At 36.2% G+C, this 21,227-nt stretch overlaps 2 protein-coding genes across 2 annotated transcripts; both read right to left on the reverse strand.

Annotated features, from left to right (window-relative positions):
* Positions 1–336: 336 nt before the first annotated feature.
* LOC140761396 (dihydrolipoyl dehydrogenase 2, chloroplastic-like) lies at positions 337–13,462 on the reverse strand. Its single transcript, XM_073098701.1, has 15 exons — positions 13,071–13,462; positions 12,512–12,658; positions 11,609–11,743; positions 10,195–10,312; positions 9,081–9,205; positions 6,176–6,301; positions 5,995–6,075; positions 4,565–4,627; positions 4,412–4,486; positions 4,181–4,259; positions 3,989–4,089; positions 2,920–3,033; positions 2,530–2,643; positions 1,521–1,592; positions 337–826 (listed from the first exon to the last, which is right to left on the reverse strand). Exons 1-15 carry the CDS (start codon positions 13,383–13,385, stop codon positions 779–781), a joined length of 1,713 nt encoding a protein of 570 aa, XP_072954802.1. The 5' UTR covers positions 13,386–13,462; the 3' UTR covers positions 337–778.
* A 1,727-nt stretch (positions 13,463–15,189) lies between these two features.
* Positions 15,190–19,525, reverse strand: LOC140761491 (calreticulin-like). Its single transcript, XM_073098843.1, has 14 exons — positions 19,365–19,525; positions 18,417–18,524; positions 18,119–18,311; positions 17,760–18,018; positions 17,603–17,659; positions 17,140–17,187; positions 16,886–16,972; positions 16,753–16,810; positions 16,583–16,650; positions 16,411–16,506; positions 16,284–16,328; positions 15,796–15,825; positions 15,544–15,654; positions 15,190–15,454 (listed from the first exon to the last, which is right to left on the reverse strand). Exons 1-14 carry the CDS (start codon positions 19,468–19,470, stop codon positions 15,443–15,445), a joined length of 1,278 nt encoding a protein of 425 aa, XP_072954944.1. The 5' UTR covers positions 19,471–19,525; the 3' UTR covers positions 15,190–15,442.
* Between the last annotated feature and the right edge of the window lie 1,702 nt (positions 19,526–21,227).

The raw sequence follows: 21,227 nt of genomic DNA on the forward strand, positions 1-21,227 counted from the left end.
TAAAAAATAAGTATATAGAGTGAAATGGTAAGACTTAACAGCACTGTAGTATAAACCTATAAGGTGACCGCTGACTGTATAAAATATACTTTAAATATTAAGTCCAAAGGGTGGATTAGTCAGATAAATAACATTCCTAGTTTGAGGAAGTCCTGCAAGACAGCATATTTGGCAGCCGACGATTGGATAATAAGCAGGAGATTCCTGCAGCCCGGAAAGTGCAGAAGATCTTTTACTCACCGGCCACAGGCAGAGGTTACTGGTCCCGGAGGAAGACTTCTTCAACTTCAGCCACACAAAAAAGAAGCTTCTTCAGGTGAAGGGTTTCAATTCTAGTAGTTAAAGACTGTAGCTTAAAAGTCCATAGCTTTAAATACAGAACAACACCATTGGCTACTCATGCTAAAGTGGCGTACTGGCCACATTGATAGCATAAACAATTATGATACTCTTTAAATATTAATAATGAAATGATCCCTTTTACCCCATGTAAATACTTAAAAGACAAAACTCATAGAGTGAATAAATAGTTGAGCAAACTAATATGACATGTGTGACTTTACTCCTCAAAATTCTGAAGGACCCAATATGAAGTAGTATCTGACGGATAAGAAGAAACAGAATGGTGACTATCTTTCCAGAATTAGGTGCAGCAGCAGTAACTACTTGTGATCACTGGTGGCCGATCTCGTCGCTTGTGTATAACATACAGGCTCCTTGATGTAGAAAAGGGTATTGGAGAAGGCTTTCTTAAGATAATTATGCTTTATCTGCCTTTCTAAACTGCAACTGGTTCGTTCACTGAATTAGGCGCACCGGTATTGACCTGCCAAAAAAGAGAAACGGGTTTGCTCACTGTAAGCAGCATATTTCATGCACAAACGGATTTTCTGTAGGTGGCATAAAGAATATTTCTGAAAGATAATTTCACATCTTTCAATCTAATGCCTAAGAAAAAGGATCAAAAAGGTGTCACCATGAATAATTTTAGTTGGTTGGCATAACTAGAATAGAATTTAGGCTGATGTGCAGTAATTAATTAGTGATTACTATGAAGTGTCAATCCATAGCTGTGTTCCTTCTAGGGGGGATTAAGGAGAAAACTTACAGAAAAAGGTAGAACTATTATGTTTTCGAAGAAAATAAAGCTGTAATTTTGATTGAATCAGTAAAATATGATCTTTTAGTACATACATTCTCTTGACATGTACTTAAAATCTTAAGTAAGAAAGGGCATCATAGTGCATGAGACTTCCGCCAATATGAGGTCAAGAGAACAATTATTATATAGTCTGTGCATTACTGGAGAAACAAAGAGTATTGCACAACCATGAAAATAAAGGTGATATGACTAAAACAAGTTGTAAACCATACTACTTCCCCATGTAAGTTCATTTATCACTGATAGCGTGGTTTTAAAAGAAAAAACAGTTTACATCATAAATGCTAAATTATCTCTATCTTTGTGAGATGATTTATCAACAATAAACAATTAACTTAATGAACTACAAAAAGGATACCTTTGCAGATTTGAAGAGTTCATCAAGAACCTCAGATAAGGTTGGATGTGCATGCACAGCAAGTTTTATGTCCTGCAGGAAGAAATAACATCAGACTAATTAGGACAGGAGCCAATAGTTCTTTAGACTAGTTTTCACCTCTTAAAAGTAAACAAACTCAGTTAGGGATCTTGTCTGGGAAAAAAGAACTGTTGGTTATAAACCTTTTTGTGACATAAAATGACAGTAATGGTGGTGGAAGGAGCTCTACATGCCATGTCTTACTTCAAATATTACCTCAACTTTGAGGAGAAAAGCAAAATACGTATATTTTTACAAGATATTAATGACTTCCAGGTTCCAATTTGTATGGTTATATTTGAGACATTTCCAACAAGATAACTCAGGCCTCTGTTAGTAAATGGAAAAGGAAACTGGTGATGATGGATAGTAGTTTACTTAAATCCCTACATATTTGAAGGTACCCATGATTGACATTGTGGAGAGGTCAGATAAGTGTAAAAGTTAGCTCGGATAAAATATGTTTTGGTGTAAAATACTGATATTGTCCTGTAGAAAGAGGAGAGTAGGACAAGGTTAAGGGTATTGCCATAAATGGTTATAACATGTTTTCATTATATGAGATCTTTATAACTTACCCATCCCAAGAGTTCAAAAATCAAATAGCAAGTTACCTCCTTTGATCAGAATTGTCACCATTTGGAGAGGTTCATCTGGCTGTTATTAACCTATAAGTGAGGGCTTATGGAATAGCCTCCTTAGCATTCAGAGATTTTGTTGCTCTAATTCTTTCATGAAAACTTGGACAAATTACTAAATATTATACACCATTTCAGTATTTGCAATGCATGACAATAACAAAAAAGAGAACACAAGAAAGAAAGATGGGTTTCAAAAGTAAAACAATCGTTGGTTTTTTTTTCTTCCATGGAAATTGTTGTGTTTGGCAGTATTTCAAGATATGAGGTACATTTAACAGCAGTCCTTGAATGAGGTCACAAATAATCACCTGTACACGTGTTCCCAATGCTATTGCGTTTGAAGCCTCATGGATAAGGTCAGCAGCATGCAAACCCAGAATGTGGACTCCAAGAATCTCTCCAGTGTCAGGCCTGTAAATTAACTGCATCAAAAGAAAAGGAGATGTACTCCAAAGTTATTCCATGCAAGAAGTTGAGTTTGCAGTCTTGAATCATCACAGGTTAAAAGTTAATGGCAATGTTTTAGTGTCTGTAGACATATATAGGAAAGGAATTGGCAGTCGGCTAACTGAGACATAATATCATATACCTTGAAACGTATAGACGAACCAAAAAGCTATTCAAGTTTCCATAGAAAGAATGGGAGAGACCTTTTCCAGAGACAAGTTTACATTAACATAAAGATATGGAAAGGTCACCTTGGCAAGCCCTTCCCCTTCATTTTCTGCTAGAGCCTTTGTGTTAGCTTTAAAACTCGTCTTAGCAACGCTTATATCAAATCCCTCCCTTTCCGCCTTTTCCCTTGCTTGGGGCTGTAAAAGATCTCAGCATAAATATATCAAAAGAATTACATACCTATCAAGATATGAATTAGAAAAACAAGACAATTCTATTACAAAATAAACAGATGGAGGAGAATTGAAACTAGATTTCACCTAATGCTAAAGAAAGAATCATGAAATTAACTAGAATTAATAAAGGAATATTTACATAATTGTCATTAAAAAATTTCAAAAGCTCATAAAAATCACTATATTTTTTTAAATATCGTAATTACCACAGATATTTATGTACTCTTTCAAAAATGTCATTCCGTTAGTACAATTTAACTTATCACAACTAAAACTGAATTTAGATTTTTAAAAAAAGACCTTTCTGCCTTATATGAAATATTAAAAAACGGTTCGAAAACTATCTAATACTTTTACCCAGTATCATGGTATAAGAATATATCTTTTATTATGCAAGATAAAAAATCATTGATGAATATTTTACTTCTAAACTGCAAGAAAGAAGAGCATTTTAGTCATTTATATATGTTTGTTAATTTTAACAATTTGTTAGAAATATTTTGTTAAAACTAACCATAATGGTAATTCTCAAAGAGTCAAAAAATTTAGTGGCAATTCTGATATTTTAAAGAATGTAATGGCATTTATGATATTTTTAAAGTTTTTGGTGGCAAACATGTAAAAGAACCCACTAATATAATACTTCGATATAGAACCACTTTAGCAAGAATTGGCATTGCTGTACTGAATGGCACTTGAATCCATAGAAAACTTTGAATATGGAATGTTCTCTTCATCTTTGCATTCATTCTTAATCACCTCAGCACTAATGGCTAAAAGGGCAACTGAGCTATTACACTTACTAGAAGTAAAGTTCAGTATGACGTGAATACAATCTAAATATTGAATCCAGCAGAGAACAAAAGATGAATCTACACATTGAGAAAGTAAGTCCTAACAAAAGTTCTGAACTTACCTCAGTGAGTCCAACCATACTGATCTCAGGGTGGGTGAAACAGGCAGCTGGGATGCTTAAATGATTTAGCACATTATTGCTCCCACAAAGTTGCTCAACAACTATATTATGAGACCATATAATATCATGATCAGATAACTTTGCAAACATAGCGGACGCAAATGTTCTAGAGAATATTATGGAAAAACATACCTGAGATCCCTTGTGCACTAGCAGCATGAGCAAGCATCAATTTGCCATTGGCATCGCCAATGCAATATAAATGGGGGACCTACACAAATTTATGCAGGCAATTTATGACTAGACATGCTGAGCATGAGTAACTAATTCAGAACAAAAGTTAGAGGTGAATCACACTAATTGACAGTTTGCAATGACCAGCATATAAAGGGCCATATTCAGTGTTAAAAGTAAAGGACTGACCAGATTCCCATTCACATCCATAACTTGCATTCGCTCATCAACTGGCACAAAACCACGCTGTGTTATGACATCTATCTGGAGATAAAGCACATTAGTTATACAATCCTTCAAATGTACAAGTCCTTATGATATTTAACAGCTTTCATTGCTCACATTTTCTAAGCCAAGTCCTTTTGTGTTTGGAGCCCTTCCAGTTGCTATAAGGGCTGCATCTACCTGCAAAAATCAAATTATATATGACACATAGTATAGCATAAGATATGCAAGTATAGACCCTTGTAAACCAATAAATCAAAATATATATAACCCTTAGAAACCAACAAATTATTTGAGTATAAACACGTAAGGCATGTATGTACATGCAGATATCATGCACAGGAAAGATGTCCACATATTACCTTGTAATGCAAATAAAAGACATGGTATGGCATGATACTTTTTTTTTCCTCTTTGATGTTATCAGAAATTCTAACAGGAAAATGCATTTTCTTGTCTGGAAATTCAGAATTGTAGTTCAGTCATCTTGTGCTTGTCCTTGCAGAAGACACATTTTAACCATGTCTTTGGTGCATAGTAAATCACTTAATTGACAAGCTTTTTGCTTGCCTTAGAATAAACTCAAATGGAATAATTTATAGGACTTCCATTCGAGATAAAAATAAGAAGTCTGATTTGGTTGCCGTTGTTGCTGTCGTCAAGCTGGGATGGACCAGTAATCAGGTTAGTTTTTCACCCAAGCCAGATGTAGAACTTTTATATGGCGGGACCAATACTGTTCTACAAGGCCAGAATGCCACCAGAAATAAAACATGCATCACCCCCTCCATCTTTTACTGAGCCCTGGCCATGCCGGTGATAGTGTCAGGATTGAATTTGTGCCAACAGCAACCAAGCAATTGACTGCTCAAGGTATAGAACAAACCAATACTTCAAGTGAAAATGGCGTGGTCAATTTAAACTCTATAACATTTCCAGCATATCACAATTCATTTCAACGATCATATATGTTCCTACTCTAATTGGTTGGCATTGTTCATTTCATTTTTAAGGGACTTGTTCCTTTTGAGTTTTAAACTGCATTAACATATTACCAATAGAATTTGTTGACTTATTGCTTCAATTATTAAAAATATTGTAACTGCAACAACTTAGTTCTACTAACTAGGGTCCTGCTAATTACTGAAAAGAAGAGTGGCCTATCCAGCTTATCAAGATGAATATAGATGCAAATAATGACTATTACTCAATTTTTATATGGTTGGAAGAAACTTTTAGAAACCTAGAAAATTGTATTATTGTATGTATGTATCCTCACGATTGCTGTGGAAGTAGATAGTTCAAAAAGGCCGACACTAAGTTTATAAGCCCTCCATCTTTGTCTTTGTATTAGCTTAACTTCTAAACATCCATTTCTTATCTCAATGCCAACCATTCACCAGAATATTTTTAAAATCTCACATATATCCAAATGGTTCATTTCCAGCAGTTAAGTAGTTCTTAAAGTTGGAAGTGACCAAATGATATAATGGCAAACTAGTACCAGAAGCAACTTAATGTGTAAATATGCATCGAAGATAATTCACCTCTAGAGTGTCTTTAAGCTCCTTTGTCTTAGCATCAATAAGCTCAATAAGGACAGGTTTTCCATCCTTTGCTGGGGTAATCTACAAAATACAGACATGAAGATATATAAAATGAATCTGAAAAATTCCAGAATACATTACAAGTGACAGTGATAGGTAACATTAACAATTCAAACCTAACCTTTTTTGCAAAGACACCAGTATGATAATCAATTTTTCGAGGATTAATAAGAATTCTCTGGGCCAATTTTCCAATCTCAGGATCAAAACCAGGCATTAGCTGATCAAGAGCTTCAACAAAAGTAACCTGTCCAGCCAAAGTTATGCAAGCTGAGAAAAATGTGGAACTAATGCAATTGTCACAACTGTGTCTAATCAGGTCACAAAATATGTCCCAATTTGAATGTCAGTCATCTTCTTCACCAAAGTAAACATCATTGAACAAAATCTCATATTATTTTTCACATTCTGAATGTCATGATATAATGGTCAAGTTAGCCTTATTTCATGAAAGGCTCCTCTCCTGCAATGTGTAGATATTCTACTCAGAATATTACGGCAAGGGGATGTGTAAAATTAAAGCCTGAATGAAACTATTCTCAAGTGCAGCTTCAATAGCTCAACGGACTGGCTCAAGTTCAAATACCTGAGTGCTCTTACTGTCTTACATAATAAAAACAAGAGAAAGGGGTTGACAACTTTGACATGTCAGGGCAGTTTAACCATTAAACTAGGAAAACAATGACTAATTTTGAAAAAACTTACCAACCCTTAAATATAACATGCAGAAAATTGTGAAGAAAAAGGACCATCCCGAAGTCAGATAAAAAAGTAGACCATCTAATTCAAGGTCTGTTGCATATAATAATGACAAATGCAGCTCCACAGCCAGAATTATGATGTCTAGCTAACTTCAGATAACTAGGCTTTTCTTTCTTTTCTTTTCGCTTCTTTTTTTATTTTATTTTATCTTTTCTCCTAGATCTTACTGTTACAAAACTGCAATTTTCCAAATTCAGCAGTAAAAGGTATATAATGTTTTTGAAAATGTGCATCACAGAGGTAATATGCTCATCATGGACCAGCTTTTGATGTCCTTATCTTCTACACTACTAGCAGGTGCATTAATTTATTCCAAGTTTTTTTTAAAAAAAAACTCCCACCTGTATTAAAGATAAAACTTCTTGTTTGTGACACTTGAAATGGCACAACCACATGGTGACCCAAAAGAATAAAAAAATAAAAGTGAATATGCCTTCAGATGATCCAAAACCTACTTAATACCACAAAAGCTGTAAAACAGTAGAATAACAGGTCATACTGACCACTTTACTGGAATATGGTCCTAAAAACTGCAAAGAAGATTATCAAGCTAAAGTATCGACATTGATAGTTGTGATGGTATCAGGCTATCAGCAATACAGAATGTCAAGGCAGATCACACAGTTGTTGACGACTGAGCTAAACATGAAAAGCATATTAGAAGGTTGGAAACTTGGAATAGGACGAACAATGGATGAATTGAAGTGGTAGGCATGACTTGGGTGAACATGATCCCTCAAGAACAGGAGTGATACAAAAATACAAATTACAAAATTTGCCATGATAAGTAGTACAACTAAATAAAGGATCTATGCTAACCACATTTGGAAGCAATTCATCCGACTAGTTTCAAAGATGATTTAACTTACTATAGGTGTCAAAAATAGGATTGTAGTAGAAAAATCTTACACAGAAGCCCAAAAAAGAGGCGTAATATTGCTTTCAGGCATCAAATTAGTTTTTGTTTGGGTAAAATGACATGGAGCAATAAATTGAATACTATAGCTCAGAATTATCAGTTCACAATTTTGAAGACTCAAAAAATTATGGTGATTGCTACTGCTTATGTCAACATTCCAGTGATAGAAGGTCATTAAGATAGAAAGAGGGGAACATATTGCATAATGGAGTAATATGAGAAAATAGAAGTAGGAAAATGACTTCTCTTTATTCTTTACTCTCCCAAGAGGATGAACAGATCAACAGGTGAAGAAGAGAGATAAATGAAGTTTGGCGTACAAAATATGGATAAAGAGATCATTCTTGTGCTAATACTAAGTGGAACCCATGTGAAGACAAATTGGTTCAACAACCTGTCCTGCCATGAAATACACAAGATTTATATAAGGCAACTGTTGCTACCTGTAAAGGAGCAGTTGCTTTTTAATACTAAAAAGGTTGACATTGTCAATTATGAATTTACGTCCTCAAGAGCACGCTTTATGCATCCTTTACTTCTATCTTTTAATCAGAACATTAATAATCTAACTGGTATATTGCTACCAAATAATGTAACTTCTCTATCACTACGTGTAATGACTGACAACTATGTATCATCACTCTGAATAATTCTTAATATCTCATACTTCTAACGTATATACCATTTCTATACGCAAAGAGGAACAGAGCAATAATTCTTTGCCATTTTCCCAGGCCATTTGTCTAAGGATAAATCTGAAAAATCATTAAATGGAGTAGCCTCCTGTATCTTCACAGCTAGAAATTTTACACTCAGAATGATACCAACTAAGATTAGGAATGTGCATGCCTAGGAAGACAATCATATGCTATGATATGAGCTGATACGTTAGTCTGTATATCATTTTCAAGAGGATTAGATTTTATTTTCTGATAAACTTTATCTCACTTGGCAACCCCAAAAATTATAGTTTGAAAAGCTATCTTAGATTGAAACTATAAAAAAATTCCTTAAACTAGTGTTTACAGGTTTTTATTGTGGCAGCATAATTTGATCACATCTCAAAGATAATACAAAAATAGACACATCATTACTATCTTAAGATATAATTTACGGTGTACTGTCTTGGGAACATTCATGGGATGGCAGTTGCAAGTTAGAGGTTTCAGTAACTTCTGTCTTTCCTATTGTACCACCTTGATGATAGATTCATAGATAAAAACAAACTTTAGTACCAAAAGTGGCACATGGCGAGGATCAAATTTATGTACTGCCAAGGAAGGTAAATGTGAAGAAAAAGTCATTCACTGCAATAAATATCATGAATGAAATGATAACTACATACCTCACTTCCAAGGGCTGTGTACACATCACTAAATTCAAGTCCAATGTAACCACTTCCTACAATAACTATCCACTCTGGAACCCACTCGAGCTTGAGTGCATGATCACTTGTAAAAACAGTTTTCCCTACATAAGAGCACCCAATAAGATTTAGTAATATCAAGATCCCACGGCTCTATAATCTGTAAGATTGACAGAGTTACTGCAGGTCTGGACACGGAAAAGATGGATCAGATATGAAATCCAGATGGTTACTGCAAATATAGAAACCTACTGGCAAATACCAAGACCCCAAGGCTTTATAATCATATCTTAAGCCTGATAAAGTTACAGCAAACAATTTATGATTTGTGAATAGCTTATTAATCACCATTTTTCATCCAACTCTAAGTGGATACCTACAATATGCAAAGACGATTACGAGTATTTGAACTTAAGCTACATGCATTTCAGTCTAGTAACGTCACACACATGGAAGATAAAATAAGACTATATATTTCTTTTTTTCCTTTATTTAATAGATCATGAGCTTGTAAGCTAATTACAGACTAATTTTTTAAAAATATATAGATTGGACAGCTAGGCCCACTCTCCCAAAAAACAGGCTACAATGAGTTTAACCATGTGCATATCAATAGAAAATCCCCACCATCCACGGGGGAAATCAAACGCATGACGTTTGTCATGAGTTAATAAAACTCGACCATTAAGCTACAATTGTGACCTCTATATATAATTCTTTAATAGATGTGTCAAAAGTTTTTACAAAACTTACAAAAGAAATAATGCAATTAAGTTTTAAATAAACCTTAAGAAATAAAAGAGCATAGCAAGAATTGTTATTAGCTATTATGGTACATGAAAATTAATCGTATTACAGATCACTAGTAGCAGTCAACAGGAAAAGAAATAGATTAGTGAAAAGAAAAAAAAATGAATCACTGCCGGTATAATTGCAATTTGCAGGCATACAAAGCCATATTGGTCATAAAAATCAAGACCTGGAAACTAAATTACTTCAGCACATTTTTATCACCATTAACATATCCCGATCCTACAGCATGCACATGTAGTACTGATGATGTACAAGAGTAAGGCAAGAAAAAAGCAGTTACCATCAATTTCAATGCCATTAGGAACAAACGGAACAGAGCCAGTTGCAATTATGATGTCCCTAGCAGTGATTTCTTTGTCAGGCAATCCGACATTTCCGTATCTAACTTTTTGTGTTCCCTAAAGATATCAACAAGTGAAACCACATAAATTGCTGTAATTGTAATATTCTGGTTAACAAACATCAACATAGTGCTTATACAGTTACATCAAATTATCAATCACCGAAGCCACATACCATATCAATGAGAAAGAGGAAATGGAAACAAAATACATATAGAGATAGTGTGGAGAACAAATCAATCTGGTTAGATTGCTTCTTGGCAGGTTTTTCAGAAGTTTGGCATGTGTGGAAAATGAAAATGAATACAATGTGTTATGGAAACTTTGGAGGGTTCAATATATTGCTGCAAAAGGAGCACATTCTGTCACATTTAAACAAATTTGGCAGACATCAAAAGACAAGTGTTGAAATTTTACAAGCTAGGATGTCTATGTATATATGGGTTGTGCAAGTAGATAAATAAAAATAAGACAATCGTGTAAACACACTAGATAGAATAAGAATTATATACATTCAGCTAAAGTATCTAGTAATGGTCAACAATTACAGAATAATTGTAAGTTTGAAACACTAATCTATATTCCTGGACTTGTTCTATGATCTTTCGAGGCTGATTAAAGTGATATTTCACGTTTCATCTTTAGCAAGTTCCTAGTACTAGGCAGAACTACTTCAAGATCTTTCAAAAGAATTCTCAACTGGTTTCCATTGATTTACTAGGATGAATCAGCCCATCTTGCTCACTTGCTTCAATTTCTTGGAGGTGACTAGCTCCTACAGATCTATCAATCACTTTCTGCAGTGGATCACCATACCTTAACTGCCAAAGCAGTAGATTTCGAAGAAACAAATATCTCCCCATTATTCACCCAGATGATCCAGCCACTCTGTTATCTTTCCAGAAAGTTGCACGATACAGAACATGTTCCACACAGACAGGCACAGCATGACAAGCTCAAGGCCACTACTCCACTTTCATGTAAGGGCCCCACACTAGGAGATCACCAGACAAGTAAAAAAGGTGAATCTACTTTCATTCTGGGTACAAGATTTGTGATGAGAGACAGCTTTATCATGATATATATATATATTGTAGAATCATGTCATACGCATGATCATCTCACTGCTGGTCAGAGAAGGTTTAGGCGGGTTTGTCACTTAAAAATGTGTTCCGAAATTACAGAAAATCCTAAGGTTGTCTACAGGCATTAGCAAGCACCAAGTAAAGAATAAATGTAAATAAACATGAAAAGTTTCTACTTACCACAACAAGATAGGGAAAATTCATTTTTCACATGTTAAGACACAAGCTTGTCTCATTTGTTGAGTATAATGGAGCAAGTGTAACTTACCACAACTGTTCCAACACCAGTCAGAATATCGACCCCAAGAGCTTTTAATGAATTGGTCAAATTATTACGAATTTTTGATGCAAGATTATTTGCATGATCAGCAACAGCTTGTCTATCATATCCAGGAGATGAAACCTATTATTCAAGAAATCACATGTTAGAAGATGAGCATATAGAAATACCAAACAAAATCACATTGACTATATCATCACCAGAGTCCTTCTAAAACAATGACTAACTGAGAAGAGCAAAAAACATAGTTGAAAATCAAAAATCTCCATACTCTGTAATAAAGAGTTGTCTACTTGATGTGGCTGAATAGATGTGAATAGCATGTAAATTTTCCAAAAATAGTAAAGCAACACAGGAATGATTACAAAGCGATTAATGTGAGTAGAAAGGTAACCTTTCTACCGCTGTAAAAGTACTTTACAGTAAGGAAAGCTTGAATTCAGAATCATTCAACCTGGCACAGCAGTACAACTAAGTTTTTTTTTTTAAGACATGAAGCATTTATAACTCTTTGATAGTCAAATTAATTGTATGTGGACTATAGGTAGCTACATTGATAAAAAGGCATAATAAATAATCAAACCGACAAATTCATAAGTGAACATGGGAGTGAGAATAGAACAGCTACCTATCTATTAGCACATCTTCTGAAGCCCCACACACCTCTTCAACCAAAGAGATATAGCACATGGAAAATTTAACAGTAAGATTATTGAAGTAAATTATCATCTATACTTCAAGGTTACTAGAAGACTGGCTCTCGTGTGTATGGAAACCTTTTATGTCCTCTTAACATTCAAAAATATAAAATGAAAGATAGGCATGTAAAGTTGTTTCAAGTACTAACATACTTAAAGGATAATGAAATAGAGTGCCATGTAATCACTGCACCTTTAAGCCCAATGACTTTAAATGATGCTCGTCATGAAGCTCACGCATCCGACCACTGACAGCAAGAAGAGCTTTAGATGGAACACAGCCTCTGTTTACACATGTGCCTCCAATAATATCCCCCTCGATTATGGCAGTTTTCAGACCCTATCAAACAAGTGAGAGGTCCATGAAGGTAGAACATCCAAACCAACCATTTATAGAACAGTTTCTTTCCAAAATGAGAATAAATCAATAAATAGCTGCTTAAGTTACTAATCAGACAACTTTAGGAGGAAGATCGAGGTTAGTCCGTTGACTCAACATGCATTTGGTTATGAATCAGTTGACATCATAGAATTACCGCCAGCATCTATTTTGAAAATAGAGCAACACCTCTTTACTAAAGCAAGAGTATTGCATTCAAAATTTAACAGGAAAATAAATAAAAATTATCAAATTCGCGCAGATACTGTTTCCAAACGCATTAAATTCATCGAGAGTACTGATATAGCACATTTCAAACTAATCTAAACTAAAAATACCAGATCCAGCAGAAGGAGAAGCATCGGACCAATACCTTCTCGACCGCATGCAACGCTGCGCCATGCCCCCCGACCCCAGCCCCAATGATGACCAAATCGTAGTCGAACCCCTTCGCGGTGCTCCCGTTGCCGGAGGCCGACGCCGAGATCTTCTTCGAGAACGCCCGAGCCGGAGACGGCGGGATCCGACCGGCCGCCGGCGATCTGAGCTGGCGGAGCCCGAGAGCCTCCCGCCGGAGTCCACAGAATCTGATTCCGGCGGGTCGGAGGCCGCCGGCGAGAGGGGATGCGTCGGATCTGACGGCGCCGGCCAAGGCGGCGGGAGAGGAGAGGGAGATCGCCGCTTGCATCGTGAAGAAGAGAGAGAGAGAGAGTTTTGGGTTTTAGTGGGGATGGAGGAGGGGGTGGGGGGAGGGGGGATAATTATAGAGGAGGTGGAGGAGAAGAGAAAGAAGCCTCGATGAGTCCGTTGGATTGGGCGGAGGATTCGAAGAAGAGAGGAGGGAAGGGTGTGACTCGATTGACCCTACTGTTTCGGAGATGCGAATGCGCCGTGCGAGCGTGTACAGAAATATCTTATGCGGGCGGGTCTACCGGAATACCGGAAAAGAGTAAACGTTACTGTACCAAAACAACGTTACTCGACTGAGGCAGGTGATCATTGATCGTAGTCGTCAAATTATTCACAGTTCATGCTAACAGGATAAATGATTGCATATAAGCCTAAACTCAAATTAAAGTTGCATATTGTGACAAGAAAATAAGTTTGATAGCGTGATAACTATATTTTGGTAAGAAAATTGAACGTAATAACTTCATCGCAGCTTATCGTTAAGGTTATTATGCAAATTGATCGCACGGGCTAAAAGGAGGATGATATTTTGTATGCTATTTGTAAATAAGAGAATGTTAATTTACAAATAAGAGAGAGATTATACATCAACCAGAAGTCCAAAACTCATCTAGGCTTTAGCACATCTCATCAATTATTTGCTACTATATTTGAATCGAGAGAGTTTTTTTTTCTAAGAGAAAATGGTGAAGGCTTTTCGCTTCTTCTTGTTTCCTATTCCTTACTCCTCCTTTATTCTTCCCATCTCCAACATTGCATATGTAAAATGTTTACTCCATCTGGGAGTTATCTTACGTTATAACCTTGTGTTTCTGATGCTAATGCATCTACATAGTATAATAAGAGAATACCCTTGTAAGAACATGAAAATTGTTAATCACGTAAACAGAAGCAAAAATATTTATGTAGGCTCTTGGATATTGTTGTAATAGTGAATCTGGGCTTCCATTGCAACCAGTTTTTGTGCAAATTATGTCTTCAACCCTACCGTGTCGGACTTCTAGCACATTAAAAATAGAGCTTATCATTAAATAAATAGGTACGTAACGTTGTCTTCATACATTTGTTGGGTGCGGACTTCTCGATGTTGCTGAGTTCGGAGTGTACTGCAATGACAACTACGTTCTTGACAAGTTGAGGCATTTGGATAGAGGGGAAATTTTGAGTAGTGAGCTTGTTAGGACGTAAAATTTAACCTTTCTCCAGTTTAATTTTCTTTTAAGTTCTAAACCTCTTCTACAGCAACAAAGAGCCGAGAGCTCTTGTTGAAGTAAATTTTAGAAGTTATCCAGTTCGTATAGTGACTCACTACTTGTTGAAGTTTAAGAGAGGATTTCTATACCGAGAATGGAGCAGAAAAAAAGGAAAGATAAAAGTCGCTTCTTTCTATCTGTCGTTGTTTTTCACTTACAAGGTAGAGGTAAAGAGAGAAAAAAAAACTCATATATCAAAATAAAAGAAAAAAAAAACTATATTTTCTCTCCTCTTCTTTCCATCCAAAGAAACTGTAAATGACTTCTTATAGTTCATACGGTGCCTTTTAATGACCTGAATATACTTCATGTGATGACGAAAATTTACCCAATCCAAATGATCACAGTTAAAACCGTCAGGTGGGAAGAGAAGCATATTATAGACGGTTGATTCCAGGTTGTTCTAAATTCAACTACTAGGGTCCAAAGTGACGAATAACAGCCAAGTTTTCTGTTCACCAGATTACTACCTACCTGCGTACTGGAATAAATATAATAAGCATAGAAAGAAGCATCGCCACATATGCCAAGCATAAGCTACAAACGGCATGCAAAGTAAGACCAGGCTGTTATTAAAGTTTCTAATTACTTCCACCCCATTAGGGGAAAAGAAGGATTAAAATGATCCAGAATTAAGATTCGCCACGCAATAGGCAAACAAAACAGCCACGTTGTATACTCCAATTGTTTTCTCAGCAGACAAGTCCCTACGAACAAAACATACTCTAGCTACTAGCAAAAGGAAAATAACTGTTAATTGAACCCGGCAACAAATGGCAGTTGAAATCTCTTCTTTGGACTCCTAAAGCTCGTCCTGAAATTATAAACAATGAATCAGATAAGCAAGTGCAATAGATGCTGCATATTTACCAAATTTACAAGGGTACATGATTATCAACATACATGATGAGCCGCTTCTGAAGGAGCCTCCTCATCCTCAGCATCTGAATCGCTCTTTTTCTTGATATCAGCGTCAGATTCCTCAGATTCTGCATCATCGTCTTCTTCCTCATCCTGCCATCCAACAAATTTCATAGGTATAACTAAGCAACACAATGAAGAAAATAAAGCTACACAAATTCTATAGGTATAACTAAGAAACACAATGAAGAAAATGATACTATGGAACACTGGATAATCAAGAAAGGAGCTTACATCCAAATCCGACTCAGCATCCTTGGATTCCTGTTACCATGGAGAAGAGCAACGTCAATATATTATCTTTGCAAAGCAGAAGAATAAATTATCTCTATCTAGGAATAGTTCAGGGGAAACATGTGTTGGATTGAAGAACAAATCATCCAGAATCAAGATAACAGCAGAAAAGTGTACAGGATTAAAGTGTAATTTGCCAAATATGAATTTCAATCAGAATGTATGAGGACGAAAGAATGTCAGTGTCACATGCCAGCCTGGATCACTATATTATGGCTGTGACTTGCAAATGACAATAATATGCTCACTCGATATTCAGACACAATATCAGCAAAATTCTATAAAAGTTCTGAAAGTAATATATCACCATATGCCTGCACTGGCAAGTACCTTAATAACGTGCTTGTAGCTATTACACTAAAATACATAACAAGTCATGATGTGCATGTTCAGGCAACAAAGATACTTTATGTGTAGGATGAGTATACCTCTTCTTTCTTCTTCTCAGCTTCATCAAATGCTGCCTTCTCAGCCTGCAATGTTTATGGCATCAAAACAATGTCCAAACATATTCTGTAAAATGTATAGATTCAAGTACTGCTTAAAATAACATACATCTTTTTGCTTGCCCCATGTCTCTTCAGCAAGCTTCGTAGCATACTCGGGGTCATCACAGATCAGAATATTGTCAAACAAGGTTCCTGATTTCACCTGGCAAGAGAACCTCATGGGTCAGTATCTTGAAATATGTACGACGAGACCAAAGATCTTGATCAGATAAAAGTACCTGCCACAACTCAATACCAATGTACTTCAAGCTGGAGAAAGCATAGACATATGGATCATCCTTGAAGTCTGAAAAAAAGTATAAGGTGAAGTTCTAGCTGCACCTCTAAGGAGCTAACAAGAAAACGCAAGAGCTTGTAATGGTGATAAACTGACGACATGTGAAAGTACCTGGGTTGTCAATCATTGGTGCCTTCCATTTGCCCTGGTAGTTAGGGTTCTTAATTTTCTGTCAAGCAGAAGAAATGGGTATCAGAAATTGGCTCCTACATTAAAGCCCTTATACAAATGAGGAGGATTTTACCTTTTGCTTCCATGGGCCCTTGTATTCAGGGTTAGGGATTGTTGGGGCTGTCCATTCACCGTCTTCTTCATCATCCCAATCCTCAGGCTGAAGCAAGTATTAAGAAAATGTCAGATTGCATAACTGTTAATTGCAGATCAAGTACCGAGATTATTCTAGGTTTCTCTTCAAATCATAACTGTAGTTTTTACTATAAATAAACTAAAGTCTTTTATTGGCTCTTGTGAAAGATTGGAAAAAGAAAGATTAGTTACCTTCTTGCCATCAGGATCAGGAATCTCCTTGGGAATGTCATCATAACCCTGCAAAAAGCATAAAAAAGTGAAACAACCTTCTACAGATATCTAGTTTACAATCATGAAAAAATGAAAGACCAGATTTGATGGCATGTTTCCCTCTAAATTACTATCCAGTGCAAATTTGAACAAACAATGAGCTGCATGCTTCTTTAGAGGGATACCTACCATGTCCTATGCTTACAGGCAGAACAACAGCTAAGCAAGATACTACAAAAGAGTAGTAATCTTGCTAAGTTGTTATGATTGCTCAGACATGACATAACAAATCTTCAAAGAAAATGTAAGTCAAACCATATTCATGTTCAGAGCAATTCTGTCAAATTCCTCTAAGATACATCTCATGATGACCAAATAGTGCCATCAGCAACAAACTCTTGCACTACGACAATTACATAAATATTAGCGTGTACTATAATACCTCTGGTTTAGTATCTTCAGGATCAGGAATGTACTCCTTATCATCCCAATCTTCAGGCTGTAAGTAAGGGACATAGTATCAATGAAATTAATAAATTACATTATCAAACAAGGCACTGCTAGGAAATTTGCAAGAAACGAAAATATGCATTTCCTACTTTTTTCGCTTCTGGGTCCTTTATTTTCTTTGGAGGAAGAATATCCCAGTCATCATAGACGCTCCCTGATTTCTTCTCACTGTTATCAATCAGGATGCTGTATGTAGCATCAGGGCGAAGTATGAATGTGTACACATGAGTCAGCTGGTCAGTCTCGCAGGGCACTTCCTTTTTAATCAAATGGTTCTTGCCATCACGAGTAAGAATAGCATGAACCTTCTTGGTGCTGTACCCACAAATATCTGGCCCAAACATGATACTGCAATCCAAATATGGTATAATTTAGTCAGTCTTGAAAGAAGAAAGCTAGAACAAGTTGACTTGTAGAGGGAAGTAAAAAATAAGTGTCCAATTTCTACCTATAGGGTGTGTCACCACCGAACTTCTTTTGATCAACATCACCACTGAGCACCTTCACATAGCCACCTCCGCAGTCTAGCTTCTGTTCATGTTTAACAGAAAACTGCAGAACTAATGTCTTATCCTTGTTGGTGAACTCAGGAAATTCTGCAGAAATGGCATAGAACCTATAGTCTTCAGAAGTTTGGATACCTGCAGACCAAAGTTCAAAAAAAAAATAGCATTAGCAAACAGGTAAAACTCAATGGTAGTTGCTTTATGCAGAATTATAAATTACAGCAGCAGGAAAATGATTACCTTTATCCTCAGGATCTCCATTCCATTTACCAGATGTATAGTTCCATTCACCTGCTGTGTTCTCATCTTTCTTCCAGTCAGATTTAACCCACCGATTCTCCCACCCATCTTGATAATACAACAAGAAATAACAAAAATCAGTAAGTACATCAAACAACGATAACACAAAATGAATCACAACTAGAAGGAATTATTTGCCATAATTGATAACAATATACAGACTGATTTATAGATAACAACACGATCATTGGTCAAACCAATGATTAACTGTCAAAAGAGTGATTACTGTTACGACAATAGCTTTACAGTCAATGCCACTAAAAGACAGCATTCATCAAATCACATGAAAGGCGTCGATTCCGAATATTCCAAATAAGTTATTAACTATGAATGGCACTATTTGAGCACCACAACTTCACGTGATCATTAGATGTTGAGGAACGTTGTCATCATACTCACGAGATCCACGAGTCAGGACTTAAGCCATAAACCCTGGAAGACTAAACCCTAAACACTACAAACGAAAACATGACGAACAAAAATACCATCAAGAAAATCGTAGATCAATAACCCAAGGAATCTCAAAAGTAAATAAGCAAAGAATTAATAGCCTTCACCTAACAATTCTAAACTAATCTGCTCACAGATCGTATAGTAATTCTTCAAAATAGCAACATAGAAAACACATTTGCAAGAAATATTCGACGATTTAATCCAAAATCTCACATCATTCTCTAGATCGAAGCAGATTCGACTATAAGCAGCCCAAATCCGTCGCATAGATACACAGATCAACCGAAACAGATCGAGAAATCAAGACTTCAAATAGAATATCCAACAACCCTAAATTAGATACAAGTGCCGACCCAAATCGCGTCTATAACGGGGTGAGAGATCAGAAACTGACGACACATCTAGAGATCGAACGGGATGAGTTAGGATCGATACCTCCGAATCGCTCTTCGAAGTAGACCTCAGCGAAGGCCGTCGACGCAAGCGCGAGAACCACTGCGACTGCCGCGGCGAGGCGGTGAGGCTTCGACCGGATCGCCATTGCCGAACAAACCGAGGTCCTAACAGCTTCTATACTTCTCTACAGAAGAGAACGAGATGGAGATTGGAATTATATAGAAGGAAAATGAAACGATACAGTCACCAACACTAAGCTTACCTCCTGCGGTTTATCACAGGATAGAACATTTAGTGGAAATTACCAAAACAATGAGTTCGTCGAAAGGCGGTGACGGGAACGTGGTCCGTTGGATATACCAGCAACTACGTTACCAATAGGGCCCGTTGGTGGCATCGTAATCCAATGGGAGAATGCCACGTGTCCAAATCGACGTGTTGCTCTGGGAATAGGAGCTAAATTGGGAAGTGTTTTCGAAAACCACGTTTTTACTCCCGTATAGTCGTACACCGATTGGAGCTGGGAAAGAAAACAAATTGACGCTCCTCTTCGCCAGATTTACTAGGTTGCCATTTTGACGATTTCTTTGGAAGTTTAATTACCTTTAACACCCTTTGAATGGCAATAATATCACTCGCACCCCCATGACCCATTGAAAAAGATTCGCAACAATCACCCCTAAACTATTCGAGGGTGGAACGGTAATAGACGTCGTGCAATTTACCATATACCATAATGATGCATTTCTATTGGCTAAAGAGAAAATTATAATTTTGCCCTCGTTCGATTAATTATCCATTAAATTATTTAAATGAGGGTTCTGATCCTTATGTCGTTTCTTCGAGGGATGTGAATAATATTACGCATATGTCGTGGGTGTTTGTGTAATAAAAATCTTCACTGAAATGTTAAACGGTAGCTTAGCTGCCCGAAGACCAAAATCGATAAGGAAAATGTACTAAATTAGCTCATATGGTTGGGAACATTCATGCAATTTGATCTTGGGGATTTTCTTCATTTGGTACACTAATTGTGACTTTTATATAGTTTACACCCTGCGTTCTCAATTAAATTCAACCTGTGCTTTATTAAAGCACAGAAAATAACCTGCTTAGCTTGTGTTTCTTAGCAATTTAATAAAGAAACAGGGTATAAACTGTAATAAACACATAAAATATGATCTTATAATAATGTTATATAAAATTTGCAAATTGGGATTACTTATTTGATATTGTTGCCGACTACTAAGTTATTTATGGAAAACAAGTAACTCACAATTGAGTTGTTTTTAAAGATTATAATCATTTTAGCCGGCGACTCTAGCTCTACTAGATTTTGGCTCCAATGACAACGGGAAGAGGAAAAAGAGAAAGAAGAATACTAGATAGAAGAAAGAGGAGAAGAATAAAAGAAAAGAGAAAGAAAGAATATCTCTCACGGAAGAGGGAGAAATACTCCCTCCTATCCTCTCAGGCAAAGTGGCCAAAGGAGTAGGAGGAGGTTATTGGCGGAAGCCGAAAGACTCTTAGAAGAGGAAGAACAAAAAGAAAAAGAAAATCCTTGTAAATAACTAGAGCCGGAGAAGGTTTTAACTTTAGTCTTTAGATTCTTTGCCCCACCATTAATAGTTTGAGATCTATCATCTATGCCTTGAATGTGTAATTTTATATAGATTTGTATTAATTTGAAGTGGTTTTTGTATGTATACTCTTCAAAATCTCCTTATTTGCTTATATATGCCAAATATAAAGGAGATTTAAAAGATGTGGAAGAAGGAATTGTACATGTTACAGGTTACCCTATAAGATTTACATGGCATATTTATATACAAACAAGTATGCACATCATGAGATCATTGATATCTAGATCTCAATGAGGAATAAATTATATGATTGAGAATT

The sequence above is a fragment of the Typha angustifolia genome, chromosome 6, assembly GCF_048772165.1.
Source record: "Typha angustifolia cultivar Huaian chromosome 6, ASM4877216v1, whole genome shotgun sequence".
NCBI lineage: Eukaryota > Viridiplantae > Streptophyta > Magnoliopsida > Poales > Typhaceae > Typha > Typha angustifolia.